The following is a 23180-nucleotide window of genomic DNA, read 5'->3' on the forward strand; positions in this document are numbered from 1 at the left end:
CCAAGCATCTGAATTTTGATCATGTGACCATAGGGCTGCTGCAACGGTCATAAGTGTGAAAAATGATCATAAGTCACTTTTTTCATGCTGTTGTATGGTCACTAAATGAACTATTGTAAGTTGGGGACTCCTGTATTCGTGTGATGCATGCCATCGCAAGTTCCTAAATGAAAAGCAGATTATATAAATCCAAACAAATAATCAGTGCAGAATAGGCACACTAAATACATGGAAAGGGAAGGTATACTTATGTCATCCCAATAACAGAGGAGGTGCTGCTAATAGCAGCACCATAAAAATTTATCCTAAGCAGCAATTTATCTCACCCCCTATATTCAGTCTGTTACGGTTCTACCCAAATGCACTACAAGATTTTGCCTTTTTAATTACTACGTAGTAAGGAGAATAAGGTTAGGGGGTAAAATACACGTAGTCTCTATTCTGTACTATTTTGAAATTATCATGACACTAAAAACAAGGGTTTTTTGGCTCCTAGATCTTATATTTTGGCTTGTCAATAAAGCACTGATTCTCAACTATTTAATTATGTTTTCTAATGTCTCACCCGAACAATACTATAAAATAAAAGTCTGTGATATTTCTACTCTATTGAATACTGTAATCAATAAAATACTTGTTTGTGACAAGGGCACAAGAGGCAATAGGAGGGAAGGGATTCAAAATAATTGTATAGGGAAAAGAGTATGAATGCTGAGTGATTGAAAATGTAAATAAAAGTCTAGAACGTACCCACTTCACATAATTCTTCAACAGAACCCATGAAAACTGTTTGTGAAAACACTGGGCTATTGTCATTTACATCCAGAACTTTAATCCGCAGATCCAGTGGCCTTTCCAGATTTTCACCTCTTTGATTCAGTGCATAGCCCCTCAGCTGAAATAATAGTAACGTGAAGTCCACATGATTAATTTCATCCAATTCAATTGATTCAATTAGCAGGAAAATAAAAATAACAATTATCACTGAATTATACTGCTCACTTTTTTCTATTGGCACATTAAGAAAAATAAATTCCTATAAATACAGTAAAAATCAAGAGTCGATAACTGGTATGAATCTATATACCAAAAAGAGACAAGAGTTTCATCTGCTTACATGTATCATTGGTGTTTGTTCCCGGTCGACTATTCCAGTTATGTTCAATTCTCCAGTTTTCCCATTAATCACAAACAAATGATATGGTGGTTCTGTGACTCCTTGGCCAGAGATGGTGTAAGTAATAATTACTCCAGGTTCAACATCTTTGTCAGACCGAATCTATATGGAATAGGAGAAAAGAAACAATATTTTTGTTTGTCCGTGAAACTTAAAACAAATATGTTTTAATGTTTAAAAAAGATGAAGATTTAAGTAAAGATGTGCAAAACTTTTTATTCTGGGAATATAACATTCTGAGAAACTCTAGAAAAACTCTGTTTTTTTCTCTGGACCATTCCAATCTATCTGCTTCAAGGTTGGCCCAGCAATTTCCTGAATGTAAATCTCCTGGAAGAAGTGGTCTCTGAATGCAGCCTGCTTACTTACTGAATCAATGAATCATAGAAATCACAAAAATGACTTAATTCCATAACCAAGTCAAGTGTTTGTATAAACCAGCCTTTATAAACTTAAAAGTAGACAATACTTTAAGAGGTAGGCAGAAATTTTAAACCATATTAAAAAGATCTAATCAGCAAAATTGCAACTCATCCTCCAACAGATAGATTATTCTATGTAGAAAAGGCTGCCCACAAAACTAAATGGAGAAAGGAAAGAATCTTATGGAAACTTCTTCATGCATGTGCAGAACAGATAATTGCAAATGAAACAAAATAGTATAAATTTGTCTATGTACTGATGTTCTCTTCTGTCCACTGTCCAGGATCTAGCTAATTATAATTACATTTCTGATTCTCATTGGGGCAGGCAAAAGTCTTTTTAGTTAATCCTCAATTTTGTCTAGTAGGTGAGAGTAAGGCAAATATATTAAATCCTTTTAATAAGATCACTGTATTATAATTTAGCTATACTAAATAATAATTGCGGCCATTTCATTTTTTTAGTAATAAATCAGAATTATATAACTGATAATATGATTGTTTTACTCAATCTGACACCTTCTATCCTTGATAGGATTGCAACTCCAGCTCAAGTTGAGGAAAGCTACTAAGGACAAAATAAAAGACGTATTTGTTTCCAAGCCTGACTTACCTTAGCAATTGGATTCTTGTGGGAATTGTCACGTTCTTCCCAGATCATGGAAGGTGGAACAATCCATTCTCGCTTTTGCCTGATTAGGCTTTTCTGATGGAATACTTGCTCATGCCTTCCGCCAAGAATCTATGAGGAAATCCAGTTTTATTTGCAGCATTGCAAATTTTCTTATTGCCATACTGTCAAACCAAATCATGAAGCCTGCTATTTTAAATGCACATTCTTATTTTTCATATAAATAATGGGATTCATAACAGAAAATACATGGCATACTTCAATATAAGCAACAACACAATATTTGCATTATAAGAATTGACATTGTTTCTAATAAAGTATGTATATTCTGAAAAACCATAAGCACTTACAGGAAGGAAAAAAATATTATTGATCCTATGTACTGTTCATCTTTCAACAAGGAAATTGTAAAATTTTTTGTTCTATTCTATGTTTTCTACAATATTTTACATTACTTTCTATATATCATATATGCATTTTACAAGTGTTGGAAATAAATTATTTATAAAAGTTTCTCTAAACCTTTAAAAATCTTCTTAGTAATATACTTAAGCATGTGCAGAAAACCCCTTAAAATTGATAGTCACTTACCTCTAAATGAAGTCCATTCCCAAAGATTACATAACTCTGCAATAAACAGATATAGCAATTAAAAATATAACTAATCTCCCAATATAAACCACTAGGAAAATTAACACTGAACAAATATTTTGGCATCAGTGAAATTCAGTTAAAATAGTACACATTACTCCACCCAGATAATATTAAGCATATTTAAACTATTTTTTAAAATAATAAAATAGATGCATATTTAAAACCAAATCAACAGTAGGTTTTCACATTTAATATGGTCAGAAAATGGAAGTAAACTGTGAAATTTCATAGATGTGAATACAAGTGAACCCTGAAAACAGTTAAATCAGCATTAATAGGTTAGGATAGTTTTGCATTTTAGATAAGCGCTAACAGAAGAGAGAAAGCAAATACAACTTTTCAAACATGTTCCAGGGATGTAGTAATGCCCCTTTCCTCTTGAAACCTTGAAATTGATTAATTACAATACCTAAGAAAATTTCGACACCTCTATTATTTAAATAGTGGCTTACCACATGTAGTCAAGGACCATGCAGCCTTGAATTTCCCATGGTAGTCTTATAAGTCAACTAACCATAATTAAGCTATCATTAACAGAAGATGATCCAGAAATGTCAGTTTGGTATATACTCAGCATACCTTTAAAAAAACAATTTGGTTTAATTTGCTTTTAAATTAAGATCTTTAGTTTAGCTAAGCTTTTTATTAAAAAAATACTGTGGTTTTCTCCCTCCGATATGCCCACCTTATATAGACTTAATATTTCAGATATTGGCAAACAAGAATGCATTTGGAGTTTCAATTTGAGAAACCACATGGTTTTATAAATTGTGAACAGAGAACAGTATTGTGCTAGGGAAACTAAAAGTGTGCACAATAATTATCCGGAAAATTGCCTGCCATTAATATGAAATGTAATTATTGTAATGTAAAGTTAATTATTGTCTTTCAAGTCTTGGGAAATTCTCAAAAAGCTTTCTAGTCTAGGGAAGGTTTCTATTTTAGGGTGGATTTCTTTGGTTTTAGTGATAAATACATTTTCTTTTCCCATGTCAAAACCTGTCCTACCCTGATATGATTCATATCTCTGTCAGAAGGGCGAAGTTATAAACCAAAGTTTCCTCAAGAAACTTCATAGTGACATGGAACTGCTCTGTATGTGTGGCACAGTTGTTATACATAAATAGAACATTATGAACTCCTTTACAATCTCTCTGATATTGAAACACATGAACTAGACTTAGGATCTAAATCTACAGCTGTTTTTCTCAATCTCAGTGGCTTTAAGATATAGTGACTTCAATTCCCCCAAATTGCTATCTGGAGAATTCTGGGAGTTGAAGCTGCCCATCCTGAAGTTGCTAAGTTTGAGAAACTCTAGAGCAGGGGTTCTCAACCTTGGCAACTTTAAGACTTGCCAAGGTTGAGAACCCCTGCTCTAGAGCAAGCAAGTTATCTCATGCTATCAAACATGAGACTCTGTATTAAAATCAGTATTTATCACCTGAATCAATTTTCCTTGATAATGTCCACTGTTTAAAATATATTGGAACAAGGCCAGCTGTTAAATATCAAATTCTCCTTCAGCCATCACAGCTCCCTCTCTCTAGAGCAGTGATTCTCAACCTGTGGGTCGGGATCCCATTTGGGGGTTGAACGACCATTTCACGGGAGTCGCCAAACAACACAGTCCGCCATTTCCCCCCCTTTTCCTTAGCTGTGCTACTCCCTTTTATTCTATTGGCTTTTGAAAGCCAATAGAATAGACTCTCTTGAATAGAGAGTCCCATTCTGCAAACGGTGCTGCACCAGTTGAGTAGTCCTCGACTTATGACTGGTTGAGTAGTCCTCGACTTACGACCGGTTGGGGGTCGCGGCATTAAAAAGGTTGAGAACCACTGCTCTAGAGAGTTCAGAGCGATACCCAAATCCTCTTTGTTTTTACAGTCAAGTTTTGTACAAGGGAAAAATACTTAAATAGACATAGTGGACATGTATTTCTTTGTGAGTATTAAAGTGAACAACTTCATGCCAACAAGAAACTGTCATTTGTTTTGTCCTCTCTCTTAAACCAGCAGTCCCTAACCTTTCTGGCTCCATGGACTGCAGTGGCAGGGGCAGTGGGGGAGATGGTTTCATGTGTGCATATGTTGATTGTGCAAATGGGGCTTTGCGCGCTCATGCGCTCACCTGCAGCTTTTGTGGTCTGGTTCCCAACGGATCACAGACTGGTGCTGGGCCACGGACTGGGGGTTGGGGACCCCTGACTTAAACTGTTATTGGCTTTCAGAAGATAGACCCCCCCCATTTAACAGCAATATAAAGATTGTTGCAGGAAAAAAAAGCTAAATTTCCTCACATCCAAATGTATTAATATTCTGCATGCCTTCAGCTGGTATTATTCGCTTAGAAAGATACAAGGGTCAATATAGTTTCAGTCATGCCAACCAAGAACCACGCTTCAGGCCCCTTCGAAACAACCAGCAAGGTGGAGGCCATTTTGAACTGGGGATACTTCATTCCAGCTGCATGATAGAGAAGGCTTCCTTCTGAGGTCCTGATAGATGGCATTGCTTAAATGAAGGAACCTGGAGCACACCCTGCCAAATAAATTGGCTAAGTAGATACTGCAGAAAAGATGCTCTCGAAAATGAACACATTATTTAGGCTTTCCAATCAAATAAAAAACAGCAATGTATATAAGAACTCATTCTCCTAATACTCCAGGTCCTTCTACTTAGGGTTTGATGTGCATTCAGCTAAGCATTCACCGAGTTTGTGCCTTTTGGACTTACAGTATAGAAGTCCGATTTTGTCCACTATTTCCAGGGTTTCCATGCAGGATTTTTCTGACCAATGTCATGCTTTGGAGGTTATTAGCATGCCAATTATAAAACTATGGATTTATTTTGAGCTCTGTGTTGATTACACCAATCCAGATTTGATATTGGAAGAAAGAGCAGAAATAACTTTGTGTTGTAAATATAATTCTAATCCTCTATGACAGTGGTTCTCAACCTTTTTAATGCCGTGACCCCCAACCGATCGTAAGTCGAGGACTACTCAACCAGTCGTAAGTCGAGGACTACTCAACTGGTGCAGCACCGTTTTCAGAATGGGACTTTTGGCGGGCTCGGCAGGGCAGAGACAGCCTGGACAATTCCTATTGGCTTTTGAAAGCCAATAGAATTAGACTCTATTCAAGAGAGTCTATTCTATTGGCTTTCAAAAGCCAATAGAATAAAAGGGAGTAGCACAGCTAAGGAAAAGGGAGAAAAAAATGGCGGACTGCGTTGTTTGGCGACCCCCGTGAAATGGTCGTTCGACCCCAAATGGGGTCCCGACCCACAGGTTGAGAACCACTGCTCTATGAGAATAGCATTGTCCTATTTGAAGATGTGATACTCCCATTTAAGGGAAAGTAGAGATAAGAATGCACTTTTCCCTTGTTAATACATCCTAGTTATATTCAATTCTGAACCTTAAGTATGTATTTGCAATGAATCATGTAGCAATCCATCACTGAACCCAATGAACTCCCTATATGTTGCAACTAAAATTCCTTTGGGCATGCAGACTATTATTACATTGGGACTGAACACTCAATATTTCTATAAGGCACCAGGTTGGAAAAGGGTGATATCATTACTTCTGCAATGCATGAAAGTCATAGACCTTACTGAACTCGGTCAACTGACTCATCACAAATTCCTTTTAAACTAACTTTCTTCAGTGTGGTTTTCTTCAAACACAGTGTGTGAGAACTCAGTTTTCATTGGTTAGAAGCCATCAGGTTGAGTAAGTTTGTCTAGAACAGTGTTTCCCAAACTTGACAATTTTAAGGCATGTGGATTTCAACTCCCAGAATTCCACAACCAGCATTACTGGCTGTGGAATTCTGGGAGTTGAAGTCCACATGCCTTAAAATTGTCAAGTTTGGGAAACACTGGTCTAGAATGTAGACCTGAAAAACTCCACTTTATCAAAGAATAGTGGGAAAAATTTGGGTTTCTGTATCTGCTGCTGTTACCTAGTTGTCATTCAGAGTTCTGGGAACAATTTACAGACCACCTGCGTTTAGTGGCTTACAAATAAAATAAATACTTTATGGAGGTACATTTAAAAAACATGGGATGACTGTAAAAAAATCAAATTGCATAGATGAACAAATATAAGGAGCTCCATAACCAAATACAGTATGCTTTACAGCACGATTATGAACATTATTTAAAAAATATAACAAGCAGAAATACCCATCACTCCTTTGGAGCTTAGGGAGAATTCTAATCCTTCGCCAAGATGATAACATATATTACCATAATTAAAAATAAGGAAAGTGATCATGTATGTAAGACAGCCTTTTTCAAAAGAAAGGTAAGCAGAACAACATCAAATTGTATTGGTGTATCTATGTGAATACATTCATTGGCTAGAAGTTATGTTCAAAAATAGGATGAAAATTTGATTCAATTAATGACTAAAATTAATTTCCTGAAATAGCCTATTCTGAAAACTGATGCCACATCTACTTATAGACACAAACCATTTTCTTTTCACAAAATATTTACTTATATGTGTCTCAAACACACTTACATAGAGAAAACAATAATCCAGAAATCCAGGCTAATGATCCATAAACCTATGCATGGTTTCTCTGTGGCAAGGCCCTTGAATTCAATTGTTCTTACTTTGAAGTAGCATGCTTATACTGCTGAAATAGTGTTCAGATCTGTTTAGCCCAATTTCCTTTATGTAAGGTGGGATACCTGAAGTCCTTGTTATCCTCAGTAACTTCCTCTTCAGTTTGAAGCAAGGAAGCATGCTGAAAGGTGCAATCATTTTTACTCTGCAGTCATCTTGTTTATAATCTCTCTATATGTGCCTGCATAAAGACTGTTTTTATGTCTCTACCAGAGTGTGCATTTCCATGAACAGCCTCCAATGAACAGTGGAAGCTGTTTAGTGCAGATACTCCTTCTATATTATTCTCTGCGACAAAAAGCAGGCAAAATAAAAATAGACTGGTAAGCTTCTGAGACTGGTAGAACTTGTTTGACCATAGTTCCTAAGTGAACAGCATTTCAGGAAATTAATTCATATTTGCAGGTATTTTCATTTAAGTCTGAATACATGGTGGCACATCTTTACAATGGGCACTCATTACCATTAAAAGATTCAAAATATCTCCAAGCATTCCAAGAGATAGGAATATCTCTGTAATTCTAGATAATTACTCCTGTACTGTAGTTCTGAATTTGAAAAAATTGCTTAAGCTGCATTCCTCCCTATACTTGTTTTGGAAAGAAGTCCTATTTAAGTCAAAGAAAATAAGCATGTAGATCAGTTTGTAAACTGCCTATGGCAACTATATACATTATTTAATAGCAGTGAAAAGATGGCATGAATGGAAAACAGAATACCAAAGAAAGCAAAACAAAATAAGTTAAAATAGGGGAACCGAGACTAAAACTGAGATATTTGCACCTCAGTTTAAAATTCCCCACTCACACCATTTGTTTTTTCTATTTCAGTTGATTCTGAAGACAAAGTTTGTAATAAAAGGGAAAAAACATGCTTTGCTTATTTATATGCAGTGATAAGCTTTAGTGTGGATTTTACAAGAAAAATCTGGGGCTCAAGCATGAGAGGAAGATGTATATTTAATTTAAGGTGGAGTCCCATTCCTTCAAGAGTATTATGAAAAAGTGTTCTTTATCCAAGACAAAATTAATCATCCTCAGATCTAACAAGGCTGGCAGGACAACATAATGAAACTGGCAACCTTTTGAACTCAGAGAAGAAAAATCTAGACTTCTGTTTTTTGTTTTCCAATTTCTAACATGCAGAAAAGAAGTTAAAACGTTTCAAAATTCCCAACCAAGAGTTCCTTTATTATACTGGGTGTTGAAAAGTAGCAACCAAGCAGGGCCTCAAATCCTGAGATATTCTAGAAATGAAAGATGTTGATCAGCAATCAATGTATGAAGAATTGGTGAATCTAAAATAAGTTTTCTACTAGCCTCTCTACATATTCAGGAATGAAAAAAATGCTTGATAAAGGCAATTGAGGCAAATGAATTTTGTACCAGAGAAATAATGGGCTTAACACTTATGCCATTTTCCCATTAAAATCCTACTCATTCTCTTTTTTCTCCTATTTTTTACCTTTTTAGAAAAAATAAAGTTAGCTCTATATTTTTTTCAACAAGATTAAAAGCAGTTTATAAGGAGGAGGGATTTTCAATAACAAAAAGTTACAATCGAGAAATACATAGTTTAACTTTGAAGTAAAAGCCCTCCATAGATGATATTACATTTGCTTATAAAAACATGCAAGGAAAACAAGAATTAGCAAGATGGTTCTATCTTCCTATCACCATTTCCACGGCTTTTGCATTTCAAGATGAAGAAAGAAGCCTTTTCTTTATGTAGAAGGCTCCCTGTGTAATGCTCAGTCTAGATTTCAACATTATCCAAAATACTTTCACAACTGGTTCCTCATTTCAGATATTACTCTAAATTAAAAAGAATAAGGAAACCAAGATGGGAGTGTATGTGCAGGATGATCCCTCTACCTTTTCACTCATTAATGCTGAAGTTAGACTGAAAATATCTGAATAGGACTCAAGTCAGTTGCATTTCAGGATTTTCAAAGGCCTTCTGAAACTTAGCATCCATTTGGTCTAATATCTATTTTATGACAGTGGCTAGTTAGATGCTTTGAGTTAGTCCATTAATGCTTTTGTTGCCCCTCACGTACCCTTCAGAAATATTGCAAATGCATTTATTTAGCTGCCATGACCAAAATCCCTGACAGAACTGATTCTCCATTAATTCAACTGATTCACTTTAAATTCCTTTTAAGGGAAAAGTTGACATCATACCCCATAGTAGTAAATTCCAAAAATTCTATGTTGTGTAGAGAAACATTCCTTTCTGTTGCTCCTGAATTTACTACCAGTCAGTTTCATGGAAAGAGTGAAAATTCTAGTAATGTGACGATGAGCCATAGTAATGGTAAGAAGACATATTTCTCCATATTGTACATGATTTTATATACTCCTCCCAGAGTTACTGAGAGTTGGGTGGCATGCAAATTAAATCAATTATTAGCTTCCTTGATCTGCTTGATTCACTGTATTGGATTACATTCCATTATTTTCGGTATACCTCTGCTAGCATGCTAAGCATTTTGTAGACTGTCTTGAAGGATATCAGAATTAGGCAAGCACTATGAGATTCTTCTCAGACTTTTTTATTAATACATTGAATCTCTCCTCACAAAGGAGGTATCCAACTGCTTTTTTCTAAATCTTTTGTTGTTCCTGTTCTTTTGGGACTCTCTGAAAACAATTTTTTGAATTTTATTTGTAATCCTCTTAACTTCTGCATTAAATTTGCTTATTTTGCTCACAAACAATGTAATTCTATGTATTTATTTAAGTTATACGGCTGCCTAATTCATGATTATGACTTTGGGTATTTTAAAAGTTAAAAACAGAACAATGGGGGAAAAAAGCCCCATAACTAGCAATCAAGGTATCTGCAAGTATTCACAATGAAATCTTAGTGGGAAATGCTCATAAGTTAAGTGGATATAAAATTGTTTGCTTTCAGTGAGCTAACTAAAAGTTTACTTGACTCCTTTCAGAGTCTGAAACAATGAACAATAACACTCCTTTAGTCAAATTTTGGTCTTTATATTTTATAAAATTTAAATGTTCACTTTTCAGCTCGGCAACTTTATATTTTAGAAATTAAATTTCTGCAGTAGAATTTAACATAGAATTATTCTTTTTTCAATGCTGTGAGTTTCATAAACTGTTGTAATTGCAGATCTTCATGGTGGCATTAAAATATAAGAAGGAAGGAAAATGACGGTTGATAAAATTCCTCTTCAAGGATCTCCTCTGCAGTGCCCATTAGTAACAGTAAGCCCTCAATAGCTTTCTTTGATCATTCCCAACTTTTTTTTTAAAGAAAGATAATTTTTTGTATCCTGACTTACAGCCTAAATGTTGGAGATGCGGATGTTTGGATGCTACTTATTATCATATCTGGTGGTCGTGTAAAAATATAAAAGCTTTTTGGATTAAGATATGGTGGAATATTCAAAGAATTTTTAGAAGGAGGGTAAAATTTACCCCACAATTGTTCTTGTTAGGTATTGTTATTGATTGTGATATTAAAGAGACCATATTGAAGTTAAATTTAATTACAGCCGCAAGGTTGTTAGTAGGGCAATGTTGGAAGAAGGAATCTTTGCCTACTTTGCAAGAGTGGTTTTTTAAAGTTTCTTATTTGGCGGAAATGGCAAAGATTTCGGCTTTTTTGAAGGATCAATCGCAAGAGAAGTATTTTGTGGTATGGAAAAAATGGATAGATTTTATACAATATAAGTTGGATATAAAAATATTATTTAGTTTTTCAATAACTTATATTTAAAATTTAAAATATTTTATAGACTTTATTCTTTTTTATTTTTATTTTTAATTTTTATTATATTTTCTTTTATCTTTTTCTTTTTTCTTTTTTTATTTTTTTTTCTTTAAAGCATTTTTCTTTTGGTATTTATCTTTTTCTACATATATATTATTGTTAATTATTTTATAATTTGTTCAATTGATGTATTTAGATTTATTTATGGTTTATATCTTTTTAAAGATTTTTTGAAGAAATTTCAATTAAGCCTGTATTCAGCTCTGGGAAGGTCGGGGGAGGGAATGGGAGGGTTGGGGAGGTTTGGGGAAGGGTTGTTTTGTTTTTGTAAAATTTTAAAAAATTTTCAGTTAAAAAAAAAAGATAATTTTTGGCTAGAAGGACAGGCAGAAAGGGTCAGAGAGAGAGAAAAAAGGAAGGAGGAATCAATAATTGGTGATTTGCCATATATCTTTGTCTTTCCTAACAGTCATTTTTAGTGCCCTGGACACTTTATAAAATTTAACACGGCCACAGAAATGTGGAAAATATTTTACTATCACTCTTGAAAGGATTTCGGTAAAAGAGGCCACACTCAAATTAATTTCAGCTAATATATGCCAGAGGATAACTTAATAGTGCTTGCAATATAATATTGTTCACAACAAATCTTGTAATTCCTACAATCATTTTAAAGATTTCAGGAGAAATCTGGGTGCAGCTTTGATATGCACCAACTTATCAAATTAGACCCTTAAAATGACAAATGTGTATGTGTTTGTGTGTGTGTGTGGAAGAGGTCAAAGAATGTTAATCTAAGCCAGTGCGGGAGATCCGGAAGAGAAAGTCCACATATTTTTAAAATTGCCCAAGTTGAGAAACACTGATCTAAACTAATCTTTCTGGGACAGCCTCATCCAGATTTGCTGGGCATGAAGGCCAAGGTTCTAGAAGCTGAAGTCCATAATCTGAATGGCACTCAATGGGGGAAGGTTGATCAAAACAAAGCTGAAGGAACCATAATATTTCTTCAAAAATGCCTGCTGTTTGAAAGATGGGAAAATGCTACTTGTCAATTTCAAGTCAATCGTATAAATGAACTGTTATGTCTGCCTGTACCTTATTATCACGGAAAGTTTTGTCACCAATTACCTTTACAACTGTCTAGCAATTTAGCAAAAATTATTACTTTAACAGGTTTTATTGGCTGCCATCCCATGCAGAACTCTCTTCATTGTAACAGCATCCCTGCTAGACCAGCATCTTGCTTCCCCCCCACCTCCAGTGGGTGAATAGAAATCTTCAAAAGCTGACAAGAGGAAGCAAAAACAGCTATTCCATGTGTGTGTGTATATGTGCGGGCGACCCTTAATCAGTTTATCAATATTTCATTCCAGTTGTCACATTCTACCTATCCCCCTTCCAATATTACTCTTTGGCACACTTTGCATATTTTTTCCCTTCAAATGTAATGTCCCACCCCCAATGTGACTGATTACTTGCTTGAAGATGACCACAATCAATAGGACCAAGCAAGAGATTACTTATCACAGCTCAGTCTAGGACTATTGGGGTGTATTGGAACTACTCCTCCAATAACCATGCCTCAGAGGATTCTGGGAATTCTCTTTCCCAGCCATCTAGCCTAGTGGGCAACCCGATAGTGTTTGTAGAAGGGGGAATTCTAGCAGGCAATTCAAGGGCTGCAAATCTGGTGGCTAATCTCTCTTGCCATCCCCAGAGCAAGGAGCAGCATTTCTCTGGAGCAGTATTTTTCAATCTCAGAAACTTTTTAAGTTCTGAGAACTTCAACTCCCAGAATTCTCCAACCAATATGTTAGCTGGGGAATTTTGGGATTAAAGTCTACATATCTTAAAGTTGTTGAGGTCGAGAAACAGAGCTCTAGAACTTCCTAGGTTAAGACCTGCCTTCTTATTAAAACGTAAGTTCATCTGCTAGAGCAAAACTATTAAAATGTCAGCAGAGCGTGAAAATATAAGCAAAAGCTTCCAGATTTCCCCTGCAAACCAACCACTGAATAAGCCAGTCGAGATTGAAGGTCAGGTTGCTTCCAAGAAAGCTCATACCATATATAAAATGGCAGCCTAAACAAGTTTCTCGCAATACCAAACACCTCCAGAACTTCGCCAGAGTTTCTTTCTGCCCCGAAAGGCACTTTTTAAAAATATTCCTCTTTCAACAATGCCATAAGCGCGATTAGCATCTCGAGTGAACCTCCTGAGGTTCCGGCGCTGGGTTCGCAGGGCGTGGCGCGGCTGTTCGGCTGAAAGAGGAGCCTCTGTTCCGGCCGGCGCCCCATTCAGCCTACGATTTGCCCGCAGCGGAGAGCGCCCTCGTTCCGGCGGTTCTTTTCCCCAAAACAGGCTCTCCTTACCAACCCCTTTTTCTTTCCTTGGCGGGCATCTCGGGCATCGCCCCTTCCCGAGAGCCCCAACGAGTTGAACCGTCGGGAGCAACAGGTGACTTCCAAACTCACCAAGAGTATCCACAGGCCGGGCCCTGCCATGCCGAGGTATCCAGCCATGGTCCAGCCCCCCCGTCCTGAACTTTCGCTCGTCCTGAACTCCGGGTCGACAGCAGCAGCAGCCCTTTCCGCTCACCTCTCCGGAAGGGAAATAGGGACTCTGCTTGGAGCGCCTGGACTCTTGGTGGCGACTTAACCCAACCCCTTTCCTGCTGGTGGGGAGTAATGAAAACAGAGCTGGCTATCAGCGGCGGCGGGGGGGGGGGGAACGGAGGAAGAGGAACAGCCTAGGGGCGGAGAATACCGGTCTGGAAAGGCACACCAGGTGGGTGCGGGAGCCCCGCCCGCCCTATGACTCGGGTTTCTGCGGGACTGGGGGAAGGACGGAGAGAAAAGGAGGGGAGGGAGTAGCTGTTGACATTTGCCTTTTAGGATGAAGGGCTGCATTTGCAGAAGGCGCCCCTTTTCTGGAGGCAAAGTGCGAGGCTGCTCCTACGAGCTTCAATGCAACCTGAGTTCCTGTTGCCTCCAGCACGGCCTCTTTGCTGCCTGGCGGCGTCCAACTCAACCCTTTTCCTCTTCCTCGCTTGATCCTGCTCTACTCTTGTCCCGGCGGAATTCCTGATCGCTTTCCTGTCTGCAATCGCCTTTACTTCCAGCTCGATAGGGAGTTTGGAACCGTCTTATTGCTTTACGTAGCTTTTATCCGCTTGCCATGAAGATACTCTCCTAACTCGACTCTCTCTTCATCACTGGGGTTTTTAAAGTAGGGACTGGACAGTCATTTATCTGAAATGGTATAGGATCGCCTGCTTGAGCAGGGGGCTGGACTAGAAGACCTCCAAGATCCCTTCCAGCTCTATCCTGATTCTGATTCTGTTGTCGGTCGATCCCACTGAAAACAATGTGCCCAGAGGATTCTGACCCAGACACGCAGCTCGCTCCTCTCCCTTCTGTCGCGAACCCAAACAGTCTCCGGGAAAACGGAGAGAGAAAAGGGAATTATAAAAGATGTTTTACAACTCGGCCGCTTCTTTTTCAGATTATTAGACGTCTTGGTAAACTATAGTTTGTAGTATCGGTTGCGGCTTGCAAAGATTAACACTTGTAGGCAGTGGCCAAATTGTTTACTTTCCCTTAGTGGGTTGATACTTCATAAGAGCAGGAATGATTAGTTTACCTACAATCCTTTAAAAATTCCATTTAAGCTTGTGGTTGTCATAAACTCAGGGCCGGATTAAAATACTTCTGCGGGTCAAAAGAGATGCACTTTCGACAGTGATAGGAGAACGGTAGATGCTTGTTAAAGTAATTTCTTTTAACTGCAAAGTGTAAGGACCCCGTCGCTGCTTTGGATTTGCTGTTAATAAATTCCTTTGAATGAATTGTGAGTGGAAAATGCTTCTCTTTTCATTCTCTGCCTGCCACTTTGAATATTAAAGTTTTCTTTCCGTAATTGCCTTTTTATCTTTTGATAGTAACACTTCCTTTGCTAAATGGTGTTTTCTCTGTTGTGTTAATGGTTTTTCCCCAAGGTATAATTCAGACCAATTTCTGTAGGAAAGCTGCTTCAGCTTATTGACCAAGGTTAATTCCTGCCTAATTTCAACACAATCATGTATTCCTTAAGTTCATCCAGTAAGGCGTGTTTTGATACTAATACTGTTGTAAGGATGAACAGAAGTGAGAACATAACAGAATAATAGAATTGGAAGGGACATTGGTGGTCTTCTAGTCCAACCCACTGCTCAACAGGAGACTGTATACCATTCCAGACAAGTTGCTGTCCAGTTTCTTCTTAAAATCTCCCAGTGATGGAGCACCCACAACTTCTGAAGGCAAGCTATTCCACTGGTTCTCATTGTTGGGAAATTTCTCTTTAGTTCTAGGTTGCTTCTCTCCTTGATTAGTTGATCAAGTGATCATGACCAAAGTAGATCTAAAAAAAGGGAGAGGTTTACAAAGATAGTTTTTTTTATTAAAAAAATGCAGAATAGACTATGGCTTTTGTTCCTTCTTTACCTGACACTGGTGATAAAATCTCAGGTCCAAAAAGGTTTTGCCCATCATACAAACCAAACAGTACATTCAAAAATATATATTGATGACCATTATATTGATGGCAAATAAATTTGTACATGCAGGTTTTGCAAACTTTTATTAATCAACAACTCAGTTATGTGAAGGCATTTCTGTAGAATGCATTTGAAGATATCTTTGTTGTGATTATGGCACTGATACATACACAGTTGGTACAATTGGTGTGCAGAACTTTTTTGCAGGCCAAAAAGAACAAGATATATTGAGATTGTTGAATAAAATTAAAAATTGTTGGGCAAAAAACTTGAAGTCATAAAGGGCTAGAGTATCTGAGGTGCAAAAATTCAATTGATGGATCATGTGAAGTCTTTTGCCATCTAGAAATTATTTGGGATTATATAACCTAGATAATAGTAATCCTAGTTAACCCTAGATTTAGAACATATATTACATTAAGCCAAAACCATGCAAATCACAATGGTGTAATGGAATTTTTGAACCCATTTGTAAACCACATAATTATTTTATAAACTTGGGTTTTGTGGGTGGGTTTTAAACTGGGAATTTTGTGCAAATCTAGCCATTTGTGATTAACTATAATTATGTAAACTGTGTTTGGCTGGTTAGAACCCTGAAGTGAGACACTGCTTTTCAGTAGTGGTGCTAAATTTTTTATATTTTGTTACAAATTGTGCTACACACACACACACACACACACACACACACACACTTTGAACAACTGTACAAAGTTTTTCTTTGCAGCATCCATCCTTAAAACTTAGAAACAATATATTTATTGGATGAAAAATCAGAAACAAGCTGTAACCTGCCAAGCAATTATTTCTGTTAACAGGACTTGCTTAGACTTGTTACGATGTTTCTAATGTGGATTCTTTTTAAGGGTGTAGCAGTACCCTGGTTCTTGGACAAGAGATTTTAAAGGAGAGAGAAAGAAAAAACAGTGGTGCTAGTTCTTCCAACTGGAAACATATGAAAACATAAATTTGTTCTTATGAATGGAAAGGTTTGGATCAGTTTGGTTTATTATGGATACTATGCTTCTACATTCCTGCTCCCAAATCAGTATCCAGCTTCTGTCCCTACTGTCTTCCTCACTATGACTCAGATTATGGATGAAGAAAAAGATTTAGAAAGAGAACCACGTGGTGTTGCAATTTAATGAAGAGGGTAGAATCTTGCAGAGAATTGGGACCAATGGTTGTAAGTGTGAAGTGGAGAGCTGATCAAATGCCTTTTGGGGAACACTGTCTTCCACTAGGGAACACTGCTTACTAACATGACCATGAATGAATATATATTGAAGTCATTGTGGCAAAATTACAATGTCATTTACTGTAGAACAGGTTGCTCAATGTTCTTGGAGAGATGGAATGAAATATTATTTTGACGTGGGAGTCATATTTGACTGACAGGCCTTTGGTGGGGCTCCATTTGTTATCTCTGGATGACAAATTGCAATATCATCCTGGTAGTCTAGACAGAACCGCTAGACAAGAGAAATACAAACAGCTACTGGCCTGCTCTTTGTAGATATAATGTTATATCAATGTACATACTTACCTATATCAAGGACATATGTCTTTAAAGTCAAGCTTAGTTCCTAATAATTAAGATTTATTTGATAATGGCTATGGGCTCATGGCAGTGTATATGGAACTGCCCTCTATTTTTTCTCGTATAACACCTTTGCCAGATATATTGAGCTGAAAAAAACCGATTGCTCCAAAGTCATCAGTGGGCTTTCAGGGCTGAAAGTAGACTCAAATCTGATTTTCCCAATTTTAGTCAAAATCTTGTTAGATGTGATTGATGCCAATATTCCAGCCCACTTCTTGGATTGGTAGAAGTTCAAGGGAATTTAAGGAAACATCATCCAATCCTGTAAATTTCCCTATGTGAAAAAAATTGCTCCGATATATAGGTTTCAGGGATGTCTAGTTTTATTGCTGGAAACCAATCCAAATCATCCCAGAACTACGGTAAGTCTAATTCACTGATCTGTCAACTCCAGAAGTTGTATTAGATTCATAGGCCACTGAAGAGGGAGGTGTTCCCTGCCTTGATCTATACATTTCATTTTACTCCTTGCCTGAATCTCATCTTGTGCCAAATGAGGACATGTAACACCAGGATTGCTTCTGCATTTCATTTGTGTGCTTGTTTTTGTTCTTTTCAAATGTTTGTTGATAATTTTTAAAAAATGAATTCTAAAATGTATTTAAAAATAAGTGTAAATATATCTATGCCCTTGCACTTTAATGATTCAATGATAAGAATCATTTGCACAATGATTAAGCCTTATTTTCCAGTATCTATTGTGTCTCAACTAAAGGCTTGATGGTGATGTCATGCAGTTGAATATTGAAAAAGCAATTCTTACTTGTGAAACTTTCTTAGACTTCATTCACAAATTCCATTCCCAGGTTGAGCTGACTAAGCCAAAGAAAACACATTAATCATGCACAGGCCTCTATATACAATTAACTGGTTTACAAGTTTGGGAAGACTCTACCTTGACTGAGTCATTTATTATTTGATTCTGCTCAGTTTGAAATCAGGGATTACTTTGGGATAAAGTTCTAACCTAATATATTTTGAAAGTTCTGCCTTCCTAGCTGATTAAAGAATTTTGGTTGTTTTATATTGTTCCTCTTTTAACCACACTTAAATGCAAATAGATGGGGAAGAAATGGAGGTAGTGACAGATTTTATTTTTCTGGGCTCAAAGATCACCTCAGTTGGGGATTGCAGCCAAGAAATTAAAAGACGCTTGCTCCTGGGGAGGAAAGCTATGTCAAATCTAGACAGCATACTAAAGAGCAGAGACATCACCCTGCCAACAAAAGTGCGTATAGTCCAGGCCATGGTTTTCCCAGTTGCAATGTATGGCTGTGAAAGCTGGACCATAAGAAAGGCTGAGCGCCAAAGAATTGAGGCCTTTGAACTATGGTGCTGGAGAAGACTCCTGCAAGTCCTTTGGACTGCAAGGCAATCAAACTGGTCAGTCCTAGAGAAGATCAACCCCGACTGCTCTTTAGAAGGCCAGATCCTGAAGTTGAAACTCAAATACTTTGGCCACCTAATGAGAAGGAAGGACTCACTGGAGAAGGGCCTAATGCTGGGAAAGATTGAGGGCAATAGAAGAAGGGGACGACAGAGAATGAGATGGCTGGATGGAGTCACTGAAGCAGTAGGTGTGAACTTAAATGGACTCCAGAAGATGGTAGAGGACAGGAAGACCTGGAGGAACGTTGTCCATGGGGTCGCGATGGGTTGGACACGACTTCGCAATTAACAACAACAAAAATGCATTTAATTCTGCTTGCATTGTTTTTAAGGTTACTTTGAGTCCTGAAAACACATGCACATGTCTTTATTTGCTCTGCAAAACAATGACAGTATTCGTAGCATGATTGACTGACAGTAGTATAACAATAAAGCATGGAGAAACAACATTTTGGGAGGTGGGGAGGCCACAGATATTTGCCATTAAAGGCCATATACAATAATGTTACTCAAGAGGGAAGATCTAAAGTTTTTGACTCATATGGATTCACTGGAGAAAACATTGAAAGGCAGTTTCAAAGGTAAAAATAGTGTTGTCTTTTAAATAGTACATAGCAAAGATATCTAATCAATAACAAAACAAAGTTGAAAAGCACCCTAAAATAAAACTATTAACAAAATGATATATAATCCATTCCTCTGCTCAGTTCTTATACTGAACAGACACCAAAATTAAGTTAATGGCCCTTGAATTTTGGTGGCACAGTCTTCTTGAGTGGTGGGATAGGTTTGGGATGCCACAGTAATACGAGTCAGGCCTTATAGGAGGCCTGCAGATTGCCTGCTCCTGTATAAAAGTGAAGCTTGAAAGCTTGCTACTACTATATATGAATTCCTTAATGAAAATAATGCAGCTATAAAGCATGCATAAAATATTGACAATATTTGGACTGGTGATGCTTCATTATTTCTATAAAGTTATGAAAATATATAATTTGTGAATGCTACATGTGCATGATGAATTACAATGAAGAGCCCTGGTGGCGTAGTGGTTAGAATGTAATATTGCAGGCAAATTCTGTCTGCAGCCTGGAGTTCAATCCTGATGAGGTTCAAAGTTGACTCAGCCTTCCACCTTCTGAAGTTGGTAAAATGAGGACCCAGATTGTTTGGGGCAATATTCTGACATTGTCAACCACCCAGAGAGTGCTGTAAAGTGCTATGGGGTGGTATATAAGTGGTATTACTACTGCTAGGATGAATTACCAGCCAAACTATTCCAATTCAGTGTCTTTCAGTTGGGTTGGTCCTAGTTACTATCTGAAGTTGGAAGAGAGTTCAGTAAATTTGGAGAGCCCCAGGGAAAAGCTGTCATTACATTTTGAAAGGATAGGTTTATAAGGATTAGCAAATACTATTCCATCAGAATCCTAGGTCAGATGAAATCACTAAATATGCAAATTTATTTCATCATATTATTTTCTAATTCCTCTGTGTGTAATCAGTGAACTCATTACTTTTCCTTACTGGAAATTACAGCTAAAATTTACTCAAGAAAAATGTCTATCTCTGTAGCTACACTTCCATATGAGCCCTATGCAAGTCCCGAATGTAAGTAATAAAGAGTAGGAGTCTTCTTTATCCATTCTTTTAGTTAGTCTTCTCCCACTTTAAAGAGATCAATACTGAACTAGAAAAGTTCAATCTTGAATTAACTTTTTTTTGGTAGGATTGGTCATTGTTTGGAGATTTCCTGGGGGGTATCAGTTGCTTGGTGATATGTTACGGTGCTAGCACTATTTTGACTAATCCTTCATGTAAATCTTTTGTGTATGTTTTAAATTGGGTGCTTGACTGGATGGTAGATTGAATCATTTGCATTGATTTCTTGATGACTCCTTTATTTGAGTGCCAGAATTCCAGGAATTCTCTGGCTCTTCTGATGTTTCTCTGGTCTACACTTTCTATATTTTCTCAGTCAAATGTGTGATTCATTCTGTGGAGGTGAGTGACTTTAGGCCCTTGTGATTTTGGATCATTGTTGCAGATGTGTATTCTGTGATTCTTCAGTATAAATGGTGCCCTGTCATATCTAGCACTGCCTGCAACCCAGACAGTTGAACCTCTGTGTGATGGTGGCAATTTATGATGAGATTATAGTCTCTGGCTTATACATGATTCTTTCTAGAGTTTTTCAGGGTGTGTGATGCCTGGTGGCTTGGAAAGTTTTTTAGTGTTGTTTTGTTTCCTGGTGTATTTTTTGATGAATTGCTGAGGTGGAGATGGATTTGTTCTTACTGGATGTGCTGTGATGGTAGTTGAGTTCTGCTTTTATAGAGCTGGTGAGCTGCAAAGTGTTTTTGCTCTGTTGATGATGGTTCTTACACAGCTGATCTCTTGTATTTGTATATTAGTTGCTGTAGAAGTTTAAGATTCAGTCTGGGTGGGTGACTTCTGTAAACTTGAGTTTGCAACTTACCATCATTTAATTTAATGATGAACATATCTAGAAACAAATGTTTGTTCCCTTTCTACGTCTCTATGGTAAATACGATTCCCGAGCAGATATTGAATATTTGAAATACACTTTCTTTTTGGTTTTCTTTTTAGGATGAAAAATAGTAATTAACTGATTTGTGCTTGGGATTAGATCTTAGAAAGAGCAAAGGTTTCTTGGTGTTGCATAATAAGGCTGGCATCATTTCCATCCACTAGTCAGTTGATTCTTTCCTAGAAGCTGTATTCAAATTCCACACAATCTATAAATGCAAATAAATCCTCATTTCTGAGGAAGCATCCCTGGAATAGGGACAAAACATCTGCAAAAAACCACGATTTTAGTATATTTTCTTATGCCCAGAGGATCCCTACTAAAAGTATGTGCAATGAAGTACAATAAAGCTTGGCTATTCTTACCCCAGGAGATCCTGGTTCTCTGTGAAGATCATCTCTTCAGTTTCATAGGAATGAATGTCATAATACGTAATTTCCAAATCCATGAAATTATTGTCATATTTATATCCTGCCCTTCCTCTAATGTGCTCCAAACAGTATACACAGCATTTTAAAATACTCTGGAAAATTATGGATTGCATCATATATATTGGGTTGTGTATATCCATATTCATTGGCAACTGTGGCAGTCAAGTAGTGAAATTAAAGTGGGACGGAATCCCAACTTCCTTCACATACAGAATACATAAATAAGATTGCTGTGCAAGAGGAAGCAAGAAGGCCACCCATCCCATTCCATCTATGGAAGCTGAACAGATTGGCAGTTAGATCCTGTTGCATGTATTTGAATATCTGAGATATCTGCTTTTATTTTGCTGAGTGACTGGACCAATGCTGGACACACATAATATTTATGGAGGGTTTCATCTGGCTTTTTACTGTATAAGAATGATTCTGAAATGTTGTTAGCTCAGCTCAGTTTTGAGTCACATAAGTAGCCACACCTTACCTAGCTGCAGTGCGGTGTCATTGAAGCAAGGATTGAGAGTTATATTTTAAAAAGAGAGAGACCATTATCCGAAATTTAGGATTGAATCACTTAGCTTTTTGTAACAGGCATGTGAAATAAAAGCTTGACATTTCACACTGAAATCTTTACCAGTTTTCCTTGTTCATTGCTGCTAAAGACTAATGGCAGATGCTTCCTTTTAGATGACCTATGTTCCTTCAGAGGGAACACGCTTGCAATTGTAACCTAGTTTAGAGGATTTTCCAATGGATTGTATTGTTAGTTTCGTTTAAGAAATATTTATGCAACACTATTTTGAAAAAACACACAAAGGAATTAGGATCTTTTGCTTAATTGTTAATAGAAAATCAAGAAGGTCGTATGATTCAACGGCATATTTTTTTTAAAAATGCCATTTAACTAGACCAGACTGACTATCAAGTGGTTGGTATGAAGAGTGAGAACTCTGAAAGCAACTTTGTTGTCTCTTATGCCCTTCAGATTTCAGCCTACATCATGTTCAGTAGTAAGTAAACATTTAAAGAGTAAAGAGAAATTTGCCCAGACATTTTATTCATATTATGTTACATCTTCAAATTTAAGCTTGTGTGCAAATTTATTGTAATCCCATAGCTGTGACATTTCATTCCCTGAAAAAACATTCTTTCTTAAAAGCAATCACACCCAAAACCAGCGACGGGAGGTTATGGTTAGAAAGGATTTAGACATCTTGACTTGAATGTCAGACTTGTTTGTTTTGGAAAACAAAAAAGCCTACATTTTTTCAATATTAAATTTGTAAAGAGAGTCAGGGCAGTTAAAGACAATTATTTCCTAGAAGGATGCTCATTAAAAATGTTTTAATTGGACTTACTTGCATCCAACATGAATTCAAACATAAAATTTGCTTTCAGAAGAATAA

At 37.0% G+C, this 23180-nt stretch overlaps 1 protein-coding gene and 1 long non-coding RNA gene across 2 annotated transcripts in view; one reads left to right on the plus strand and one right to left on the minus strand.

Annotated features, from left to right (window-relative positions):
* Positions 1-13961, minus strand: part of DSG2 (desmoglein 2) — a 33061-nt gene extending 19100 nt beyond the window's left edge. The window contains exons 1-5 of the mRNA XM_039333545.1: positions 13741-13961; positions 2822-2857; positions 2213-2341; positions 1118-1279; positions 751-895 (exon numbers count right to left, since the gene is read on the minus strand). Coding sequence (XP_039189479.1) covers positions 751-895; positions 1118-1279; positions 2213-2341; positions 2822-2857; positions 13741-13788 — 520 coding nt within the window. The 5' untranslated portion in view covers positions 13789-13961. The remainder of the gene's footprint in view (positions 1-750; positions 896-1117; positions 1280-2212; positions 2342-2821; positions 2858-13740) is intronic.
* Positions 13962-14007: 46 nt separating this feature from the next.
* Positions 14008-15113, plus strand: LOC120303815. The gene is made up of 2 exons (XR_005555543.1): positions 14008-14053; positions 14161-15113. It is a non-coding gene; the product is annotated as an uncharacterized LOC120303815 (long non-coding RNA).
* Positions 15114-23180: the final 8067 nt, after the last annotated feature.

Source organism: Crotalus tigris, unplaced genomic scaffold (assembly GCF_016545835.1).
Source record: "Crotalus tigris isolate CLP2741 ecotype Arizona unplaced genomic scaffold, ASM1654583v1 scf7180000024506.7606697, whole genome shotgun sequence".
NCBI lineage: Eukaryota > Metazoa > Chordata > Lepidosauria > Squamata > Viperidae > Crotalus > Crotalus tigris.